At 40.8% G+C, this 19966-nt stretch overlaps 1 protein-coding gene across 5 annotated transcripts in view; it reads right to left on the bottom strand.

Moving 5' to 3' along the window:
* Positions 1–19966, bottom strand: part of LOC105010528 (pro-neuregulin-3, membrane-bound isoform) — a 374591-nt gene that overhangs the window by 65323 nt on the left and 289302 nt on the right. For all 5 annotated transcript variants that reach the window (XM_010869859.4, XM_020047031.3, XM_020047030.3 and 2 more), the window contains exon 3: positions 8845–8918. In XM_010869859.4, the coding sequence (XP_010868161.2) occupies positions 8845–8918 (74 nt within the window). The remainder of the gene's footprint in view (positions 1–8844; positions 8919–19966) is intronic.

The following is a 19966-nucleotide window of genomic DNA, read 5'->3' as shown; positions in this document are numbered from 1 at the left end:
TAATGGTGAAATATTGTAGTCACATTAAGGTTTTCTCAGTACAATTATTTGGTGGAGAAAGATTACAATCTCAAAATATTGCATTCATGGGAATAGACGATTGTCAAAAAGTGGATTTGTTTTGTCAATAAGCACCGAACAACACAGCGTCATCCTGTACAATGAAATTCTTATGACATGGCACCCGACAAATATGTAGTGAGAGTTAAGGAGAAGAATATTTAAGCAAAAATATAACTAAACAAAAATATAGCAAGAAGATAAAGCAATATTATGCATAACACTGTGCATAGTAGCAGTTTAAAAAGAGTACTGTAAACAAGCACCAATATTGGTAGTGGTATTGAGAATTACAGATATGGCAAGTATGGCAGTAATACACACGTAAGCTAGCATACATTTTTGAAAGAGTAGGATGGAAGTATGGTAGACGTATTGAGTATAGATACATTTGAGTGTAATATGCTTATGTATGGTACATGCAAGGGAATATACAAGCATCGGGAAAGCACATGTGTGATAGGTATGATCATGGATCAATGTTGCTTCTGGATGTATGAAGTTAAAGCTCTGCAGCCATTTGTAATGATCTTTACTAACCATTCTTTACCATTCTTGTGATCAGCCTATACTTAATATGCCAAAAGGGAATGTTTCCACACTTTTGACTGGTCCTGTGTGCTTGTGACTTTTGCATCCATATGTAATATTTGGTAAGCTGAAGAAGCCATCTTTGAAGGTGAAGTTTTTTCAGATTGAGGAAAACACGTCCTGTTGTGTGAGGGCTTTCTTATTTTTTTCCAAAAGACTAGATATATGTAAAATTTTATTCATTGCATTGCATTAACCAAAAACATTCGTTAAAAGTGATCTCAATCTAAGTGATCTCTATCTATAATCTCTTGCACTTGGGAGACTTCTACTGACCCCACATCTGCTTCTCACAAATGACTGTGCAGACTCTATCTAGGAAAGCTATCTGAAGCAGTGTCTTGATGCCCCTAGCATTAACAAGGACCAAACACAACCCAGCCATGGATGAAGGAACTGAAAAAGAGAGACGTAGTAAAGACACTAACGACTATTAGGGGTGAAACGGTACGTGTTTTCTTGCTGAACCATTGGATACAGGGTCCACGGTGCACGGTTCGCTAAGCACTGTGAACCCAACAATACATGAATCATAGCTAGGAACATATATATTATATTGTAAAAAAATATTGCATAATCCAATGGTGTATTAATGAACAGGGGGAAAATATCCACATGGTAATAAAGTTGTCTTAAAAAAAAAGAATGTTGTTTCATCTCGCAGCTCCGCTCATTGGTAATTTCACTCAGGCAAGAACGGAGCTGAGCCGTGGTCACAGCTATTGTTTTATGAAGGAATTTGCAGTTAGCTAAATGCAAAAGAGCTACATGGTCAGCATTGGCAAGCCAGAACTAAGACACCCCAAATATTATTAAGGGCTGCCTTCTGGGAACATTTCTGTTTCCCTGTAAACTATAACTGCGATTGCCAATGAGTGGTAGGTAAAACTTCTACAACATTGAGTCTATGTTCATTGGCGATAGCCTATTTGAGGGGCAATTAGAGTAACATGACTACTCTTTTATCGTAATCCCCTGTTTATATCCCCCACTGTGTATAAACCGCACCAATCATTTTATAGCTTTGTGTGTATACAAACCCGAGTATTAACCACACCCATATATAAATCATATGTGCCCAGAGTATTAAGATTCGTACATATACTGTACATTTATATAAATAATCTGTCAGAGGCCACTACCAAAATGTATTTGCTGAAGAATAAAATATATTTTGGAAAACCCTGTAACGCCATCTTTGCTAGGTGAGTTTCTGAGACCTCAATGTCATCAAGCAATCATCTGTGAAAAGGTCTGTAGGTGGAAACGGTTTTAAACTCCTGTATTAGCCACACCCATGTACCAACCCATGTTGAATTTTTTTTCAAAATCTGTTATAAGCCGCGGTTTCTAAATGGGAAATTACAGCATTTCGTGTTATACATTGAAAATAGAAAATACATTTTCTCAAGTACAAATAATACTTGTTTCTTCTTTGCAAGAAACGTGTTTGAAGTGGTCCTATTTTGTGGCACTGCCATCTGACTTCAGTTTGAAATATGCTGTTGGATGATGCACTCTTGTTGAAGTTCTGATTTCAATTTTTTAAAAATCATGTTATAAGAAAGACACTCCTGTTTCTTTTTGTCTCTTTATTTCCATATGCTCCTGGGAATTTAAGCTACCCATGTTTACTATTATTATAAACGGATCAGCTAAATACAAATTACACGTGTCGGTTTTTTCACCTCCACATGCCTTTGCAGACATCTCAAATCTCCAGAGAACTTTTAACTGTGATGCTTGTACTGCAATTGTAATACTCCCTTTATATATTAAATTCATTTGTTAAATTAATTCATTGACTATTTGGAATTAATCTAAATTGGGTCAAAATCAATTTCCTTCATGGTCTATTCATCTGCATATCTTTGGACTGATCGAGGTCTGTATCAAAGCACGAGATCCCATACCGCCTCATGCAGGCTCAGAAGGCTGGAACTGGAATGAATGTACACAAGCACACTTCCTAACTGCTACTAGCAGAATCCTTTTAAATGTAAGTGTTATGTTTGCTCATACTTTCATGTTATAATCTTTTACTATCTGTCTTTTTATTGTTGCATTGTCATGAGGGATTCGGCAAATACACATTTTCACTTGACACTGAACTGTTTGAACCATATCTTTAATCACATTACTGTCTTCACTCTTCAGTGTTGCATCCTTGCTACATTGTATTATTTACTTTTTATAACAGATACAGTATACTTCTTTTTTATATACTTTTTATTTGCATGGGTGGGTGTAAATGTGTGACCAGTCGAGGTGGTCAGACAGGTCAATGGTTCAGCAGTCTGACAGCTTACAGAAAGAACGTCTCCAAGCCTCTTAAATATCAGATCCTATGCTTCAGTACAGCCTCTTTCTGACCGATGGTAGGTGAAAAAACAGCATGTGGCTGGGGTGTTAGAGTCCTTCATAGTCTGACAGACCTTTTTCAGGTATTGTTCTGGATAGATGTCTGTATGCTGACCTGTGGTTACCAGCCATGTGCAGGGCAGTTCCCATAAAAGGCCGTCACGCATATGGTCAGGATTCGCTTGATGGTGCAGTGATACAATGTGGAGGGGCCCCAGGGTGGAATGTCAAATTTCATTACCCGCCTTAGGGAGTTCAGTCTATGTCATGCCTTCTTGACAACTTTCTTGCCATTGATGGTCCATGACAAGTCCTCATGTGGATGCAGGGGAATGTAAAACTGCTAACGCGCTCTACTGCAGCCTGGTTGACGTGGATATGTGATGGGCATGTTCCCTCCCCTGCAACCAACATCTTTATTCCGCTGACACTGAAGGAAAGGTTGTTGTCCTACCATCAGAATGCCAGTTGCTTAACGTGTCCCTGTAGGCTGATTTAGGATTAACAATAGGTTTAGCTTTAGGGCACTATAGTAACAGCTCCTTTTTGATCGCGGATGGTGTGCTGTGTTATTACTGGTCCAGTGTTAAGTCAGGTGTAGAGTCCAGTGTCCCTAGTTGCCACAGCAGTCAGAACTTGCGAAGTGATAATGACAGGCTGCTATGTCTATGTGGAAACAGGTATAATTGTCTGGTTGTGTGATTTGCATGGATGAGATATGTATATGTGCATGGATGCTATGAATTATGACATCCTTGTAGATCATAATGGGATACACATGCATACGCTGACACTCAATTTTAATTTTCTTGTAAATGACTGGGGGGTGTGATTAACATCAAAGAGTATCGTTGCAGGTACATGTCAGCCAGGCGAAGAGCAATAATAAATTAAACAACTTTGCAATATTCTGCAACAATCTGATATTCCAGTGCTAAGGCACAACATGGCTGTCCCTAGTAGAAATGACACTACTAGGTTGGTATGCAGGAGGTACATCTTTTGTACTTGCATAAGAGGGAAAAGCAGTCTATCAGCAGTAATATTCTAGGTGTGTCTCATGACTGAGTAAGAGTTTGGAGTTGAAGAGAGTCAATGGAGGATAGAAAGCAGCTGTCTGGCGTTGAAACAAATTAAACTTGAGAGGGAAAGTTGGATTACATCCTTAAAGTACTCAGGGATGAGTTTCTATGCACCATGAATTCTTGACATTTTAACCTTAAATATATATATATATATATATATATATATATATATATATATATATATATATATATAGCTCCAGAGCTGTATATATATTTAATATCATATTGAAACACAAGCCTTCACCCGTTTCAAAAGAAAAACATTGGTGATACAGGATTTGCTCATCTACACTGCAATTAAATGCTATAAATCCACAAAACATCCCACACCCACACAACAATCTGAACAGGACTTTTTCCAGGTCAATCCAATCCTCTATGTACTGTGTCGATATCTGGCAAAAGTTTTGTCAAATATCGGAGTGTGACTAGGCCATTGGACCCTTGTGTGTACCAAGCCAATGGTATGGCATATATTGCGCAACCCATTTTGTTCTAGCACTGACTTCACTGAGTAAAGAAATGTACATTTACTGTATTGGATTGCTGTCCCACCTAGCTATCTTAAGTTGATGGTAGTAGACACACTCTGGTGTCTGCTAAATGATTAAATGTTTAAAAACAAAGTCAATGAAAACACACAGATTTTTTTATACTGTAGCTAAACTGTCATACCCATTTCTGTACCTTGCTCATGTTGGAATGGTTTCTCATGGCACAATCAGCACAATCCATTGCATTCTATCCATTGGGTCTATTAATACCCTCCATGAACCCTGGTTTTCAAGGGGAGCCCCTTTTGAAGTTGCTGGCTTGACCAGCCGAGGGGAGGGGGGGGGGGGTAAATGTGTGACCAGTCGAGCTGCGTTACCGTAGGTGGTCAGACAGGTCAATGGTTCAGCAGCCTGACAGATTACAGACAGAACGTCTCCAAGCCTCTTAAATATCAGATCCTATGCCTCAGTACAGCCTCTTTCTGACCGATGGTAGGTGAAAAAACAGCATGTGGCTGGGGTGTTAGAGTCCTTCATAGTCTGACAGACCTTTTTCAGGTATTGTTCTGGATAGATGTCTGTATGCTGACCTGTGGTTACCAGCCATGTGCAGGGCAGTTCCCATAAAAGGCCGTCACGCATATGGTCAGGATTCGCATGATGGTGCAGTGGTCCCAGCTCTCTTCAGGTCATTGACCAGGTCCTGCAGTGTAGTTCTGGGCTGATCCCTCACCTTCCTCATAATCACTGATGCCCCACGAGGTGAAATTTTGCATGGAGCCCCAGACCGAGGGAGATTGACTGTCATCTTGAACTTCTTCCATTTTCTAATAATTGCACCAACAGTTGTTGCCTTCTCACCAAGCTGCTTGCCTATTGTCCTGTAGCCCATCCCAGCCTTGTGCAGGTCTACAATGTCCTTACACAGCTCTCTGGTCTTGGCCATTGTGGAGAGGTTGGAGTCTGTTTGATTGAGTGTGTGGAGAGGTGTCTTTTATACAGGTTACGAGTTCAAACAGGTGCAGTTAATACAAGTAATGAGTGGAGAACAGGAGGGCTTCTTAAAGAAATTCGGAATTCTGGTTGGTAGGTGATCAAATACTTATGTCATGCAATAAAATGCAAATTAATTATTTAAAAATCATACAATGTGATTTTCTGGATTTTTTCTGTCTCTCACAATTGAAGTGTACCTATGATAAAAATGACAGATCTCTACATGGGAAAACCTGCAAAATCGGCAGTGTATCAAATACTTCTTAGTTCTCCCCACTGTATATACAGCTCCAGAGCTGTAAGGCACCCTGCATGACTAAACTAGCTTTAAATAGTCTCTTTTGAAGTGCTAGGTTTGAACAGCTGGGCCAAACTATGGCACCTGTCAGCCTTTTATCTTCCTGCAAAATGTCAGTGTACTTTTCTTTGTCCAATAATAGAGTAGTGCCCTGATTTATAGCATATACATACAGTGGATATAAAAAGTTTACACACCCCTGTTAAGATGCCAGGTTCTTGTGATAAAGAATGAGACAAAGATAAATCATTTCAGAACTTTTTCCACCTTTAATGTGACCTATAACGTGAAACATTCAATTGAAAAACAAACTGAAATCTTTGAGGGGTAAAAATAAATTTAAAACTCACAATAACCTGGTTGCATAAGTTTGCACACCCTTAAACTTATTTTTATGTTTTCCCCCTTGAAGATTTCAGTTTGTATTTCAATTGAATGGTTCACATTATAGGTCATATTAAAAGTGGAATACGTTCTGACATGATTTATCTTTGTCTCATTCTTTTACATCACAAATACCTTCCATTTTCACAGGGGTGTGTAGACTTTTAATATCCACTGTACATCCTCATAGATTTTTTTTTTTACTGAAAACTAATACACCCTAATAACAGAATCTGATATTAAACATGCATCTTGAAACCAACTTGAATTAAATAATTCTCTTTGCCAGTGCTCTGCTTCCAAGTCTCTGTCTCTTTTTTCTCAGGCTGAACTTGGCTTTCAGCAAAGCGTTCTCAGCTCTCTTTGACCATTCCCATCAGACAGACTGGTGTCTAACTGAATTAAGAGAAGCTACTTTAATAGTCAACCTTGACTCTCTCCAGGTCCCACTGCCTGCAGGCACCGGCAAACAGTCTCACAGTCTTGGCGGGCAGTCACTTCCCAAACTCACTGTTCCATCACCCTCCCTCTCACCTTTCATTGCGCTACTGGTGAGGCAAGTTGGTTTATCATTATCACTCTCATGGGCCAAACAGACCCACCTGGATCAAGGAAGTTGAGGATGTGACTATAGGGCTGCATACCATTCCAAAAATCCATCCATTCATTTATGTCAATGCACACACCAGTTCATGGATTTTGAACAACTGGCTTGGCTCCAGCCTACAAAATATCTTGTGGCAATTACATTTTCTGTAGTCATATAATTACACACAAGGTCCTTGCTTCAGCAAAGACTCACAGATTTGTTTTACACTATCTGTGCCAAGATTTGATGTAGCAAACCTTTAGTTTCGGGCCCTAGCGTACTAACCTCTAGGCTATCTATTGGTTGGAGCTAGAAACAGTTAGACTTATTTGTGTTTGCAGTACAACATGTATGTAAAGTCCATCCATCTAAAGGTAAGCAAGGTACTGTATCTAACCTTGCTTATTGAAAGACACTTATAACATTCATATCTCACATCTTCCAGATTTGGAAAAAATCTACTTTAAAAAATGTTGGTCACAGGTTGTGGTAAAAGCGGTGCTGTCGAGCCAAAACGGGTCCCGAAAAGGACATACTAAAGTATTTCATGTTTGTGCCAAAATCCCTTGCTTTGAAACCTAATAACTGATGGCTAGCTGAAGTATGATAGTGATTCTACTTTATTTTGCACAAATAAACAACATACGACCGAACCAGACCACAATGTGAGGTTTCAAAATAGGTTGTTCGTGAAAGTCCCATGGTTTATTCATACTTTTTTTGATATGTTACAGCATTTTACACACACAATATGGCCAAAAGTATGTGGACACCCCTACTAATTATTATGTTCAGGTGATTGAGCCACACCCATTGCTCACAGGTGCATAAAATCCAGCACATTAAAACTCTACATAGGATTCCACCGCTTTTAAGTCAGTCCATGAAATGTCTGCCCTGTTAGATCTGCACGGATGCCCTGCAACTGCAAGTGCTATAATTGTGAAGTGGAAGAATCTGGGAGCAACAACAGCCCAGCCATGAAGTGGTAGACCATGCAAACTCACAGAGTGGGGCCGGCAAGTGATAAAGCACGTAGAGCATAGAAATCACCTATTATCTGTTACATCACTCACCACAGAGTTCCAAACTGTCTCTGGAAGCAACATCAGCACAAGGACTGTGTGTCAGGAGCTTCACGAAATGGGTTTCCATGGCTGAGCAGTTGTACAGAAGCTTCACATCAATATGCGCGATGCCAAGCATTGGCTGGAGTGGTGTAAAGCATGGTGCCACTGGTCTCTGGAGCAGTGAAAATGTGTTCTCTGGAGTGATGAATCACGCTTCACTATCTGGCCGTCTGATGGATGAATCTGGGTGTGATGGATGGCAGTGGAACACTTCCTACCCTAACGCATAGTGCCTAGTGTAAAGTTGTGTGGAGGAGGGATAATGGTCTGGGGCTGTGTTTCAGGGTTTGCGGTAGGCCCCTTAGCTCCAATGAAGGGTCATCTTAATGCTATAGGATACAAAGACATGTTAGACTATTGGGGGCTTCCAACATTGTGGCTGCAGTTTGTGGAGGGCCCTTTCCTGTTGCAGCCAGACTGTGCCCCTGTGCACAAAGCAGGGTGCAGAAAGACATGGTTCGACAAGGCTGGTGTAGATGAACTGGAGTGTCCTGCACAGAGCCCTGACCTCAAGCGCACTGAACATCTTTGGGATGAATTGGAATAAGCCAGAATCAGTACCTCATAAATGCTTTATTGGGTGAATGGGCCCAAATTCCCATAGAGACACTCTAAAATCTTGTGGAAAACCTTGAACAGAACAGTGGCAGCTGTTATAGCTGCAAAGGTGAGGCCGGCTTCATATTAATGCCCATGGTTTTGGAATGTCCACATACATTTAGCCATAATGTATTTTATGATGCATTTCTATGCACCATAGCAGGAAACCCCAATTTAATTGAAAATGTAGATAATGGTCCTAAAAGGAAGATCACAAAATCACAAAGGGCAAAGATGATAAAGGGAAAGTTCTTACTTGGATCAGATAGGATGGAGTCTGTCTTTGGCAGGAATTGGTCACAGCGTATACCCTGGTAGCCTTCTCTACACCTGTAAATAAAAATACAAGCCAGTCAACACAGTAGGAACTTGAGATAAATTCATTTTAGTATTAGTTGTTTAGGTATAATTTTGATAGCTGCTTGATTATATGGCATAAACAGCTAATTTAACTGGCAACCTATCATATATATACTATATATATATACACACACACATATATACGCATATATACATATACACATAGATATTTCAAAATGACCTCAGATATATTTAAATAATTTTCTTTTGCAGCTTCATGTGTAGATTTACAAAAAACAATAGATGCATAAAATGAGACTGTAATTCCACCTATAGTAACAACAAAACCGGCTTCTGGTGATAATAATTTGTTGTCATGTCTAATAGCCAGGCGTGTTGCTGCTGTAGTCAAATGTGTGAGTTTAACAAAGCAAAACACTCAAGAGAGAAAATGGTCAACAACAGTATATCTATTTTTTATAGTTATATAATAATAATATACTATAACAAAAAAAAGGGGGTTCTCTCAGGAAGACAGTGACAGTAATAATAATAATAATAAACCATGAAATGTATCATTACTTTTCACACAGACAAATGCTTGCTACCACTGTCTTTGCATCCACATCTTGTTTCCCTTTGAAAGAGCATTGGAACCTAGGGGGAAGAACCTTCACTCCTCTCCACAATGTGCTTTGAGAGGGAAAAGAGGAATGGATGAAACAAGTTGAGAATCTCAATAGCTTTTCCTTGATTTCTCAAATCCCAACGCTGACCTCACAACCCATTAAATGTTTACAAAGTTGTGCCAATTTAAAGAACATTTCCAGAACATCGTGCCATGGAGCATTCCCACCAGTAGTATCCCACCAGAGTAGCATTCCCACCAGTAGCATTCCCACCAGAGTAGCATTCCCACCAGAGTAGCATTCCCACCAGTAGCATTCCCACCAGTCAACTTGAAAATAACAGTCAAAATGTAAAGTGACCATAATCTTAACTGAAGATTCCTCCAGTCTTAACCAGACCTAAGCTCTCCAACATTTGGCAAGTATTGAGCCCAGCACAGAAATTTGTATCACAAGCCAGGTAATATGTTTGCTTGTGCCTGAGCTGAGTCACCGACCGATCTACACCTGCTTTGGGCACTTTGCTAGGCAATTAAGGTACAATCAAGATAACAGGTGTGGAGTGAGTAGGCTAGCCAGGCTGACGAGACCAACGTGAATCACAGCACTGAGAGCTGATGCGACTCATTGGTCTGGACTGCAGCCAATTGTATCTACAAAAATCTCTCCGAAAATGTGTCAGCATTTTGATTGGTTCTTATTTACTAGCTTTTTGCATGTGCAACGCCGCAAGCTTCTTCGTCAATTCACTAAGGCAGAGATTTGAAGTAGAAAAAATGAAGTAACAAACATGTCAGTTTACTTTTATAGGTGCTTTATTAACATATTTGTTATGATTCGGTCAACTTAAAATTGAGATATCCAACCAGCGGTGCACATCCGCTTTATTATTTACACCTTTTGACAAAAACATCAAAACTCCCCTTTCAGAATCCTAAGTCAAGAGGACTTCTACTCTGATGTCAGCCAGCCTATCAGTGTGCAGCATATTGGATCATTACAGAAGGACTGTGATTTCACTATTTATTAAGGCTATAATGGGTGGGCATTAATAAAAGCAATCACAATTGATAATAAAATTGACATTTATCAACCATTTGAACTGCCCTAAAGGAAAACTTCAACAATTCTCTGGTGTTTCTGGTAGTCAGGGAGTCCAAACCAAAGTTTTTAAAAGACTATGACGTATGTAATAAAATGGAAAATGTAATTTCTGTATAATATCTGATTTGTTTCTAAGATAAAGACAAACTAGGCAATGTGTATTTCAAAAGCCAGATCATTATCTAACCAAATCCCAAGGAATGTCAATGAATAAACACATCCTATGACAGAATTTTCCAGGGTAGTAATTTTAAAATCATCCTTGAATAGATTTTGTAACCTAGAGAAAATCATATTGTTTTCATTTACATTTTGCTCTAAATTAGTGTAGCCATTGGAGTGGTAATTGGCCAGCAAAGCATAAGCTGATGTTTGATTGCTCCTATCACAATATCAGATTGTTTCCCAGTCCATTTAATCATCATGTTACTCACTCTGTCTGATGTGCTGATGCATGTGGGTGTAATTCCAACCACCACCCCAGTATCCACCTGTATGATTCTGTGTTTCCTTTGTGGGGGGATCAGCCTATGATTTGCCTAAAGGGATTGCTATTAATAATATTATGGTGATGTTCTTGTTGGTAGTCTCATATACAAGATCACGTCATGGCATTAAGTTACCCCAGTTGAGCAGAACCTAATGCCAAAACATTACATGAACTACTATGTCCTGTTTTCTGTCTGAACCAAAAATCCTCAGCCCGTAGTGTGTACTAAAAATATACATACCATCTCAACTGTGAAGAATATTGGAAGGGTTATTTATTTTGGACATGTATGGCTGCCACTGGAACTGGCTCAGTTGTCAACATTGACAATTTAACTGCTGACTGCAGCAACATAAAGTATTGAAACAAATCTTGTCTTCTCAGATACAATGAAATACCTCTGAACTCATTTGATGGTGCATCATCTTGCAGCAGGACAATGACCTCAAACACACTGCTGTAACTACCAAAGAAGTTTTCAGAGACAAAAAGTGGAAAGAGTTTGACTGACAAGTCAATCAACCATCAGAATCCAATTGAACATGCCTTTCACATGATGAAGACAAGACTAAAAAGCATTATATAATAGAGCACTATGTATGAAGATGGCTGCAATTCAAGCCTGGCAGAACGTCACCAAAGAAGGTACAAGTGAATTGTGATGTCTACGGCTCGCGTACTCCAGGGAACAATTGCATGAAGGATCTGACCAAACACTAGACATGGCTCCTATGTCGAACATAATGTTAATCTCTACAAATACTTTTGGCACACTAAAATGTGGGGATTACAGTATGCACAAAATGTGCTATTATTTCTAAATAGTTGAAAATATTCTAATTTTTTCAAAACAAAATCTCACGATTAGCAATTTTGTATGAGACAAATCTATGAACGGTACGTTTTGAATCTGTGTCATTACAAAGCCCTAAGAGGTCATCAAAAACGTCTTCCTTCAATGGGGTATACACCGATCATTCATAACATTATGACCACCTGCCTAATATTGTGTAGGTCCCCCTTCTGCCACCAAAACAGGCCCATCGAGGCATGGACTCCACTAGACCTCTGAACTTGTGCTGTGGTATCTGGCACCATGCGCGGTGGGGCCTCCATGGATCGGACTTGTTTGTCCAGCACATCCCACAGATGTTCGATTGGATTGAGATCTAGGGAATCTGGAGGCAAAGCCAACACCTTAAACTCATTATTGTGTTCCTCAAACCATTTTTTGCTTTGTGGCAGGGCACATGGTCTGCAACAACGCTCAGATATCTGGTACGTGTCAAAATAACATCCACATGAATGGCAGGCCCCAAGGTTTCCCAACAGAACATTGCCCAAAGCATTACACTGCCTCGGCCGGCTTGCCTTCTTCCCATAGTGCATCCTGGTGCCATGTGTTCTCCAGGTAAGCTACGCACAAGCACCCCATTAGACCAGGCCACCTTCTTCCATTGCTCTGGGGCCCAGTCCTGATACTCATGTGCCCATTGTAGGTGCTTCCGGCAATGAACAGGGGTCAGCATGGGCACCCTGACTGGTATGCGACTACTCTGCCCGATACACAACAAACTGCGATGCACTGTGTGTTCTGAGACATTTCTATGAGTACCAGCAATTTGAGCTACATCTGTTGTATCAAACCACACGGGCCAGCCTTTGTTCCCCACGTGCATCAGTGAGACTTGGCCACCCACGACCCTGTTGCCAGTTCGCCGCTTTTCCTTCCTTAGACCGCTTTTGATAGTTACTGACCACTGCAGACCAGGAACACCCCACAAGGGCTGCAGTTTTGGAGATTCTGTGACCCAGTCGTCTAGCCATCACAAGTTGGCCCTTGTCAAAGTCGCCCGGATCCTTACACTTTGCCAATATTTCCTGATTCTAACACATCAACTTTGAGGACAGAATGTTCACTTGCTGATTAATATATCCCACCCACTGACTGGTGCCATGATAACAAGATGATCAATGTTATTCACTGTTCATAATTTTATGGCTGATCGGTGTAAATATGAGGTAAAAGGGGGCCAAACTGCTTTGTTCATCTATTAACTTTGAAAGGTCAGAAAACACACATAAGTAAACTAAACAAAATTAGACAAAATGACGTTGACCTTCATAAATTAGGCAATGGCTCTAAAACATAGCTACATGCATAAATAAATAATATTAAGGCAATAACTAAAAGATTCCAATCAACTGGAGCTATGATTTAAAGGAGGCACCAATGAATTTAGGCCTGAAAGAAGGCCCCATTGTATTTACACCTCTCACCCAATTACGAGGATGGATTGAGAGTTCAAAATTAGCCATGCATTACAGTTGCAGAATTGCAATGGCATCAATGCCTTTGTCATCCAGGAACTGCTTGCACACAGTGGCCACATGAGGCCGGGCGTTGTCCTGCACCAGGAAGAACCCAGGGCCCGCTGCACCAGCGTAAGGTGACGATGGGTCTGAGAATTTCATCCCGGTACCTAACAGCAGTCAGGGTAATGTTGGCTAGGATGTGGAGATCTGTGTGACCCTCCAAGGATATGCCTCCCCTGATCATCACTGACCCACCACCAAACCAGTCATACTGGCAACATAACATTCACCACGAAATCTCCAGACTGTTTCACATCTGTCACATGTGTTAAGTGTAAACCTGCTCTCATCTGTGAAGAGAACAGGGCGCCAATGACAGACCTGCCAATTCTGGTGATATTTAGCGAATGCCATTCAAGCTGCATGGTGCTGGGCTGTGCATACAGGTCCCAGTAGAGGACGTTGGGCCCACCCTCATGGAGTCTGTTTCTGACAGTTTGGTCAGAACAATGCACACCAGTAGCCCGCTGAAGGTCACTTTGTAGGGCTCTGGCAGTGTTCCTTCTGTTCCTCCTTGCACAAAGGCACAGATACCAGTCCAGCTGCTGGGTTAATGTGCTTCTACGGCCCGCCCAGCTCTCATCATGTAACGACACAGTAAACATGGAATGGCATGGATCCTGGAGGACTACCTGTGCAACCTGAATCGGCTGCAGGTACCACCTCATGTTACCAGTAGTGACAAGGACACAAGCAAAACACAAAGCTAGAGAAGAATAAGTCAGGAAGGATAAGGAGAGAGCAATTTTCTGTGGCCACCACCTGCAAAACCATTGCCTTTTTGGGGGTTGTCTTGCTGTTGCCTCTCCACTTCACAATCGCTTATGCTTCCTGACTGGACAGATTGATTTCTCTGAAGTTTAATGGTGTTATACTGAGATGATTACATTTTCACTTCATTATTTAGACCAGTGTATTTGGATTGCATGCCAGAAGAAAGTCTTTAGTCACATTAAGGCATAAATGTCAGTACCTGAATTTTTTTTAAAGTAATTCGATCTTTGATTGGAAATTATTCTTTGGTCAGATGAGACATTAAAATAAATAAATATCTTTGTTGCCACAACAAACACCAGAGGTGGGTTTGGGGTAAATTAAGGTATAATTAAGGCAAAAAATAGTGTTATACCCACAGTGAAGTATGGTGGAGGATATGTGATTTTGTGGGGCTGTTTTGCATCCAAAGGCCCTGAAACCTTGTTAGGACACACAGCATAATACACACTTTCAAGTATCAGAGGAGTTTAGAGCACAATCTGGCTGCCTCTTTTTTTAAAGAAAGCTAAAACTAGGTCATTGTTTGAGCTTCCAGCAGGACAATGAACTAAAACAAATCCTGCAGTTTTAGACAGAAATGTGTCACTGACCACAGAATTCTTTTTTTGGCACTGCCATTCTTGTCGCCTCTCCTAAACCCCATTGAAAATGTGGTGTAAGCTGAGGGTCCACAAGTGAGGAACAAGGCACGGGCGCCTGCAGTGAATCCAATGCCCTCTTTCATCACAGACACCTGTTTTTGTTAATTATTGCCTGCACCTGTTTTCCCTCATCTCAGTCCCTATTTAAGTTCCAGCTTCCCCAGTGTTCTTGTTGGTCTTTCTCTTGGTTTTACCACATTGTTCCGTGTTTTATTTTGTTCCTATCAATCCTAGTTCTTTTATCCAGTATTTTGTTTTGTTCCTGTCAGTTTTGTTTCATTTATTAAATGTGCTCCGTTCTCCCAGCGCCTGTGTACTGCTTCCGTGCACAGGATTACAGACTGAAGGATCTGGAGAGATTCTGTAGGATGAATGAGTGAAAACTCAGTGGTGTTATTCTGCATGAATTACTAATTGCAATGGTGCTAATAATCGTGCCACACGATTATATATACAATTTTTTGTTGAGAAAAATATGTATATTCTTGAACAATTTGACCTCAAATGTTACATTTCTCTCATTTTGAGTACAAAATCAAGCTTATAAACAACAACTACATTTTTCATAGCCTTTTTTGCTAATCTTTATCAAATGTACCAATTTTGGAGTGTACTGTGTCCTTTTATAATAGCTAGCATATCTAATGACTGCTTTGAAAATGTTATTAGTAGTAGCCTACATCAGGGATGGTGGTGGGGGTTATGTACAGTTATGTACTGGTCATCAGGGAGCCGCAGATTAACTTGGAACACACACACACATGTCCATGTATTGTATGTAATTATTAACAAATGCATTAAAAGTACACTAGGTGCTAGTTAATGTATATCTGGAAAAAAAAAAAATATTGATCAACGTGCCCCACTTACAAAGCAGACAAGCCTACATGCATTTGCGACCCCTCGTTTCGGGAATCTGCTGCATTATTGTCTTGGACAAATAAATGGTGCATATATCACTAAAAGAGGCAGAAGGTATTTGAGAGCTGTTCTTGTTTTAATTATCACCAGAGTTATTAATTAGAAACTACAAACAGGGAAGGGTGTTGTAGAACGAGGTGTAGATCTCACTTACCATTGGAGCCTGATGCACAAATCTCTGTAGACAAGAAATAAATATAAATATAAGGCATCAAGCTGTCGGGTTTTGCTGAGGAACACACCACCGCATGTGCAGCACATCATAAGATTCAAGTAACATCGCTAGTCACATTGTATGGGAAAACATGATTGGGATCATTCCCCCGCGGTGTGAGATTTTTCCATTTCCACGTTTCCCTGAGAGAGTTTGTAAATGTACGCGCAGCCATGACCATGCATACACACAGGGCAAAATTTTGCATCAGCTGCTTGTCAGACATAGCGTAGTTAATGGAATACACATCTATACTGATGAGCCAGAACATGACCATACACAGGTTAGGCAAATTATGTTGATCATCTCCTAACAAGGTCACATTCCAAGGTCTGGGTAGATTAGATGGTAAGCGAACAATCGGTTCTCGTAGTCAACATGTTGGATGCAGGAGAAATGGGCAGGAGTAATGACCTGAGCAACTGTGACAAGGGCCAAATTGTTATGGCCGGACAACTGGGTCAGAGCATCTCAGGAATGGCAAGGCTTGTAGGGTGCTACCGGTCAGCGGTGGTGAGTACCTACCGACAGTGGTCCGAGGAGGGACAAACCACATAGCAGCAACAGGGTGTTGGGCGCCCAAGACACATCGATGCGTGATGGGAACAAAGGCTATTCTGGTCAGAACATACTGTGGCACAAATCACAGAAAATGTAAATACAGGAGGAATGTGTCACAACACACCCTGCTGCTTATGGTCAAAGTGGCCATGATGACCCTTGTACACCCCTTCATGGCAATGGTATTCCCTGATAGTAGTGCCCACTCTCATCAGGATAATGCACCCTGTCATTTTGAGTATAAAATCACTGCACAGATTTGTTTGGGAATGGTTTGAGGAACATGACAAAGACTTCAAGGTGTTGCCCTGGCCTCCAAATTCCCATGATCTCAATCAGATTGAACATCTGTGGGATGTGCTTGACAAACAAGTCCGATCCACGGCGGTTTTACAGCACTTGAAGGATCTGCTCCTAATGTCTTGGTGCCAGATACCACAGGACACCTTCAGGAGTCTTGTAGAGTCCATGCCTCGGTGGGTCGGCACAGTTTTGGCGGCATGCAAAGGACCAACTGCATATTAGGCAGATGGTCATAATGTTTGGGCTCATCAATCTGTGTGTGTGTGTATATATATATATATATATATATATATTTATATATATATAGAACGCAATGATGCAAATCATTTAAACACCATATTCAATAGAAAATAGTAAAATGGTGGATGCTCACAAAATTGTTTTGTGGAAAAAAAAACATTTAGCATGGATAGCATTGAAGCGCTTTGTGCAGTGAGCCTTTTATTAGGCTGAGGTGGACTAATCCCAGGGGTCTGACAGGAATTAGCTTTTAACGCTGACTTAAGCAGATAATCCTATTAGAGGCAGTTAGCTATAGATACAGGTGCAGAAAAAGGGTAAAACATTATATGGATAGTCTACCTGTAGATGCTCCACAAATGACATGTCAGGCACCTTCCTGCTAGAAAGTGACTTCCGTAGTAAATCGATAAATGATCAAATACATTTATATTCTATCAATAGCATTTAAATATGATCTCCTTTATTAACTGATATTGCAAATCCTTTTCTCTGCAATTTCAAGATATCAAATGTGTGGTAATAAACCTTACTGCAGCATCTAACAACACCCTCTGGTACATCTCCTGTGAAGCTGCTATGCGTCTTTTCACGACACACAAGCTACCAGGACGTAGGCAGAATCAATGCATTTGTGGTAATGCTCTATGAACTTACAACCTCAGTTATGCTACAGCATGGTCTTAAAAGGAAATCCCTGACTGGTTTCTCTCTCACCACTCTGGGCATGCTCCTAAGGGAATTCCAGCTTAGCTGATGGTAACCTAGACTATAGTACTGAATTGCACTGCAATGCATTTGCTTAGAACAGGGTCTGTAAAGTATTAGTTGAACATCTACAGATGGACTATCCAAATGAAGCATTACCAAGATAAGTGCTATAGGCCCCTAAACAGTGGATTAAATGAAACCTGCATTAATAATGTTTGAACACTGTGTTTGTGTATGTGTGTGTGTGAGAGGGACTGTGCTTCCATGCATGAGAGCGCAAGCATACCATGTGTGGCTAACAGAAATCTCTTGCCTTTCACTGGGTCAAGCTTATTTGACTACGTGCTATGAGATTATACACAAGTGAAATGGCCAAGAGGGAAGGGTCAAGACGATTTAATCATCACCAACCTTTTCTGAGAATCCAATGTTATGCTAGAGAAGGAATAGCTTCATCTTTATACACCTTCACGCTTGACTCAGGGCCATTGCTAAACATTTGACTGCAGACCAAATGGCCAGACAGTAACATCAGGGAACTTGTTCTGATCCATAAACATACTTCTATGGCTTGCTCAGCTTAGAAGACCTGCTGAAACAAATGTATCCAATGGACTTTCAAAGACCCATTTTCTCAGCCGTGAGGGCAGCCATCATGCTCAATGGGGCAGCTTGACACAAACACAGGAATGACTAGAGCAATGGCCGCTCACAAGTGGCTTGGCCCTCATGCTCCCATACGCTCTGGAGTATCCATCTAGCCGTGGCCCTGACAGCATTACTCACTTCAAAACTACTACAGTTTCTCCTTCACTCTGAATGGTGAACCTAAGCAGCTAAGTACAGCACTCTTTAAAGGAGGTAAATATGTGGCTTTTACTGTACGTGGTATCCTTTGTGTTAATAATCAGATGAGGGTTTGCTGGACCTCACATAAGTGTAATTTCTAGCTGATACTCTCCTTTCATAATTGGAAAAGCATTCGTTGAAGAGACAGCTGAGCAATTGGGAGGATTGGAGACACAGTGAAAAGGGTTCTCACAGGAATTGAACCCGGTATCAGACGGGGAACAGGCAACATTTTTCCAATACTTGGTCAAACTAACAGACAGAAGATAATTGAAATGGGGGGGTAAATGATCCAACAAGTTTCTCTCAATTCCCCTTAATGTTTCTTTGTTAACTACACTCTTAGAGAATTCATTGTTGATAATAACATTGTATTACTTAGATCCACATTTTGGGATCCACATTTCTAGTTCCTGATGTTAAAATGTGTTGAAACATTAAAATCAATACTGCACAACCTGAAGAGTGTATCTACCCCACACTGTGATCTAAGCCACACAGCCCAACTGCGTCACTGGCCGGGTTTTCAAACCCTGATCATGGCATGCTGGTAATGCCTGAGGGTCCAGCATGGGGAGGTGCAGCATGGGGAGGTGCAATGTGACTCAGTACTGCCCACGGTTGGATGTCGGACAGGGCTGCCAGTGGCACCGTGCAGTAAGTTGCCCGCCTGCAAACCCAATCGTGGGGGTTGGCTAGGGAATGTGAGCTACAGGGAATATGTATCAGCAGAAACATCTTAGACACTTTCCTTTGAATAATAAAGGAACCTAATTTGTCTTTAATTACTGATGACCAGAAGCATTGGAGAGTTTATTCATATTTCCCAGATGATGTGATCGGAATGCATCTAGGATGCAATGTTTCAGTAACAACAGGGTGGGAGCCAGACAGGACAGGCATGAGGAGGAGTATAGAAGACGACAAGGTGAGTCACCCATTGCCTTTGGCTTTGCTAGGTGAGAGGTTACCCCGAAAAAGGTTCCATAGCCACACCAGCCAATACTTTAAAGGGCCCGTCATCTCACAGCTCTTTAGACTAGAAAGGACCATAAAATGTTTAAAACACTCAGATTTTTTTCCCATGCCCTTGGGATTTCATAAATATATTTTAATCAAAGGTATGTAGGAATTGTATTTAATTAACATAATTTGTTATTTCTTCCTTCCTCTGAAAAGAATATGTTGCAATACGCTAACTACAAACCCAAATCTGTAACCTCATAAATGGGTCATTTTTACACTACATTGCTTGGATCTTT

The sequence above is a fragment of the Esox lucius genome, chromosome 6 (genome assembly GCF_011004845.1).
Source record: "Esox lucius isolate fEsoLuc1 chromosome 6, fEsoLuc1.pri, whole genome shotgun sequence".
Lineage (NCBI taxonomy): Eukaryota > Metazoa > Chordata > Actinopteri > Esociformes > Esocidae > Esox > Esox lucius.
Note: the sequence above shows the minus strand (reverse complement) of the source record. Positions and strands in the feature narration are given on the sequence as shown.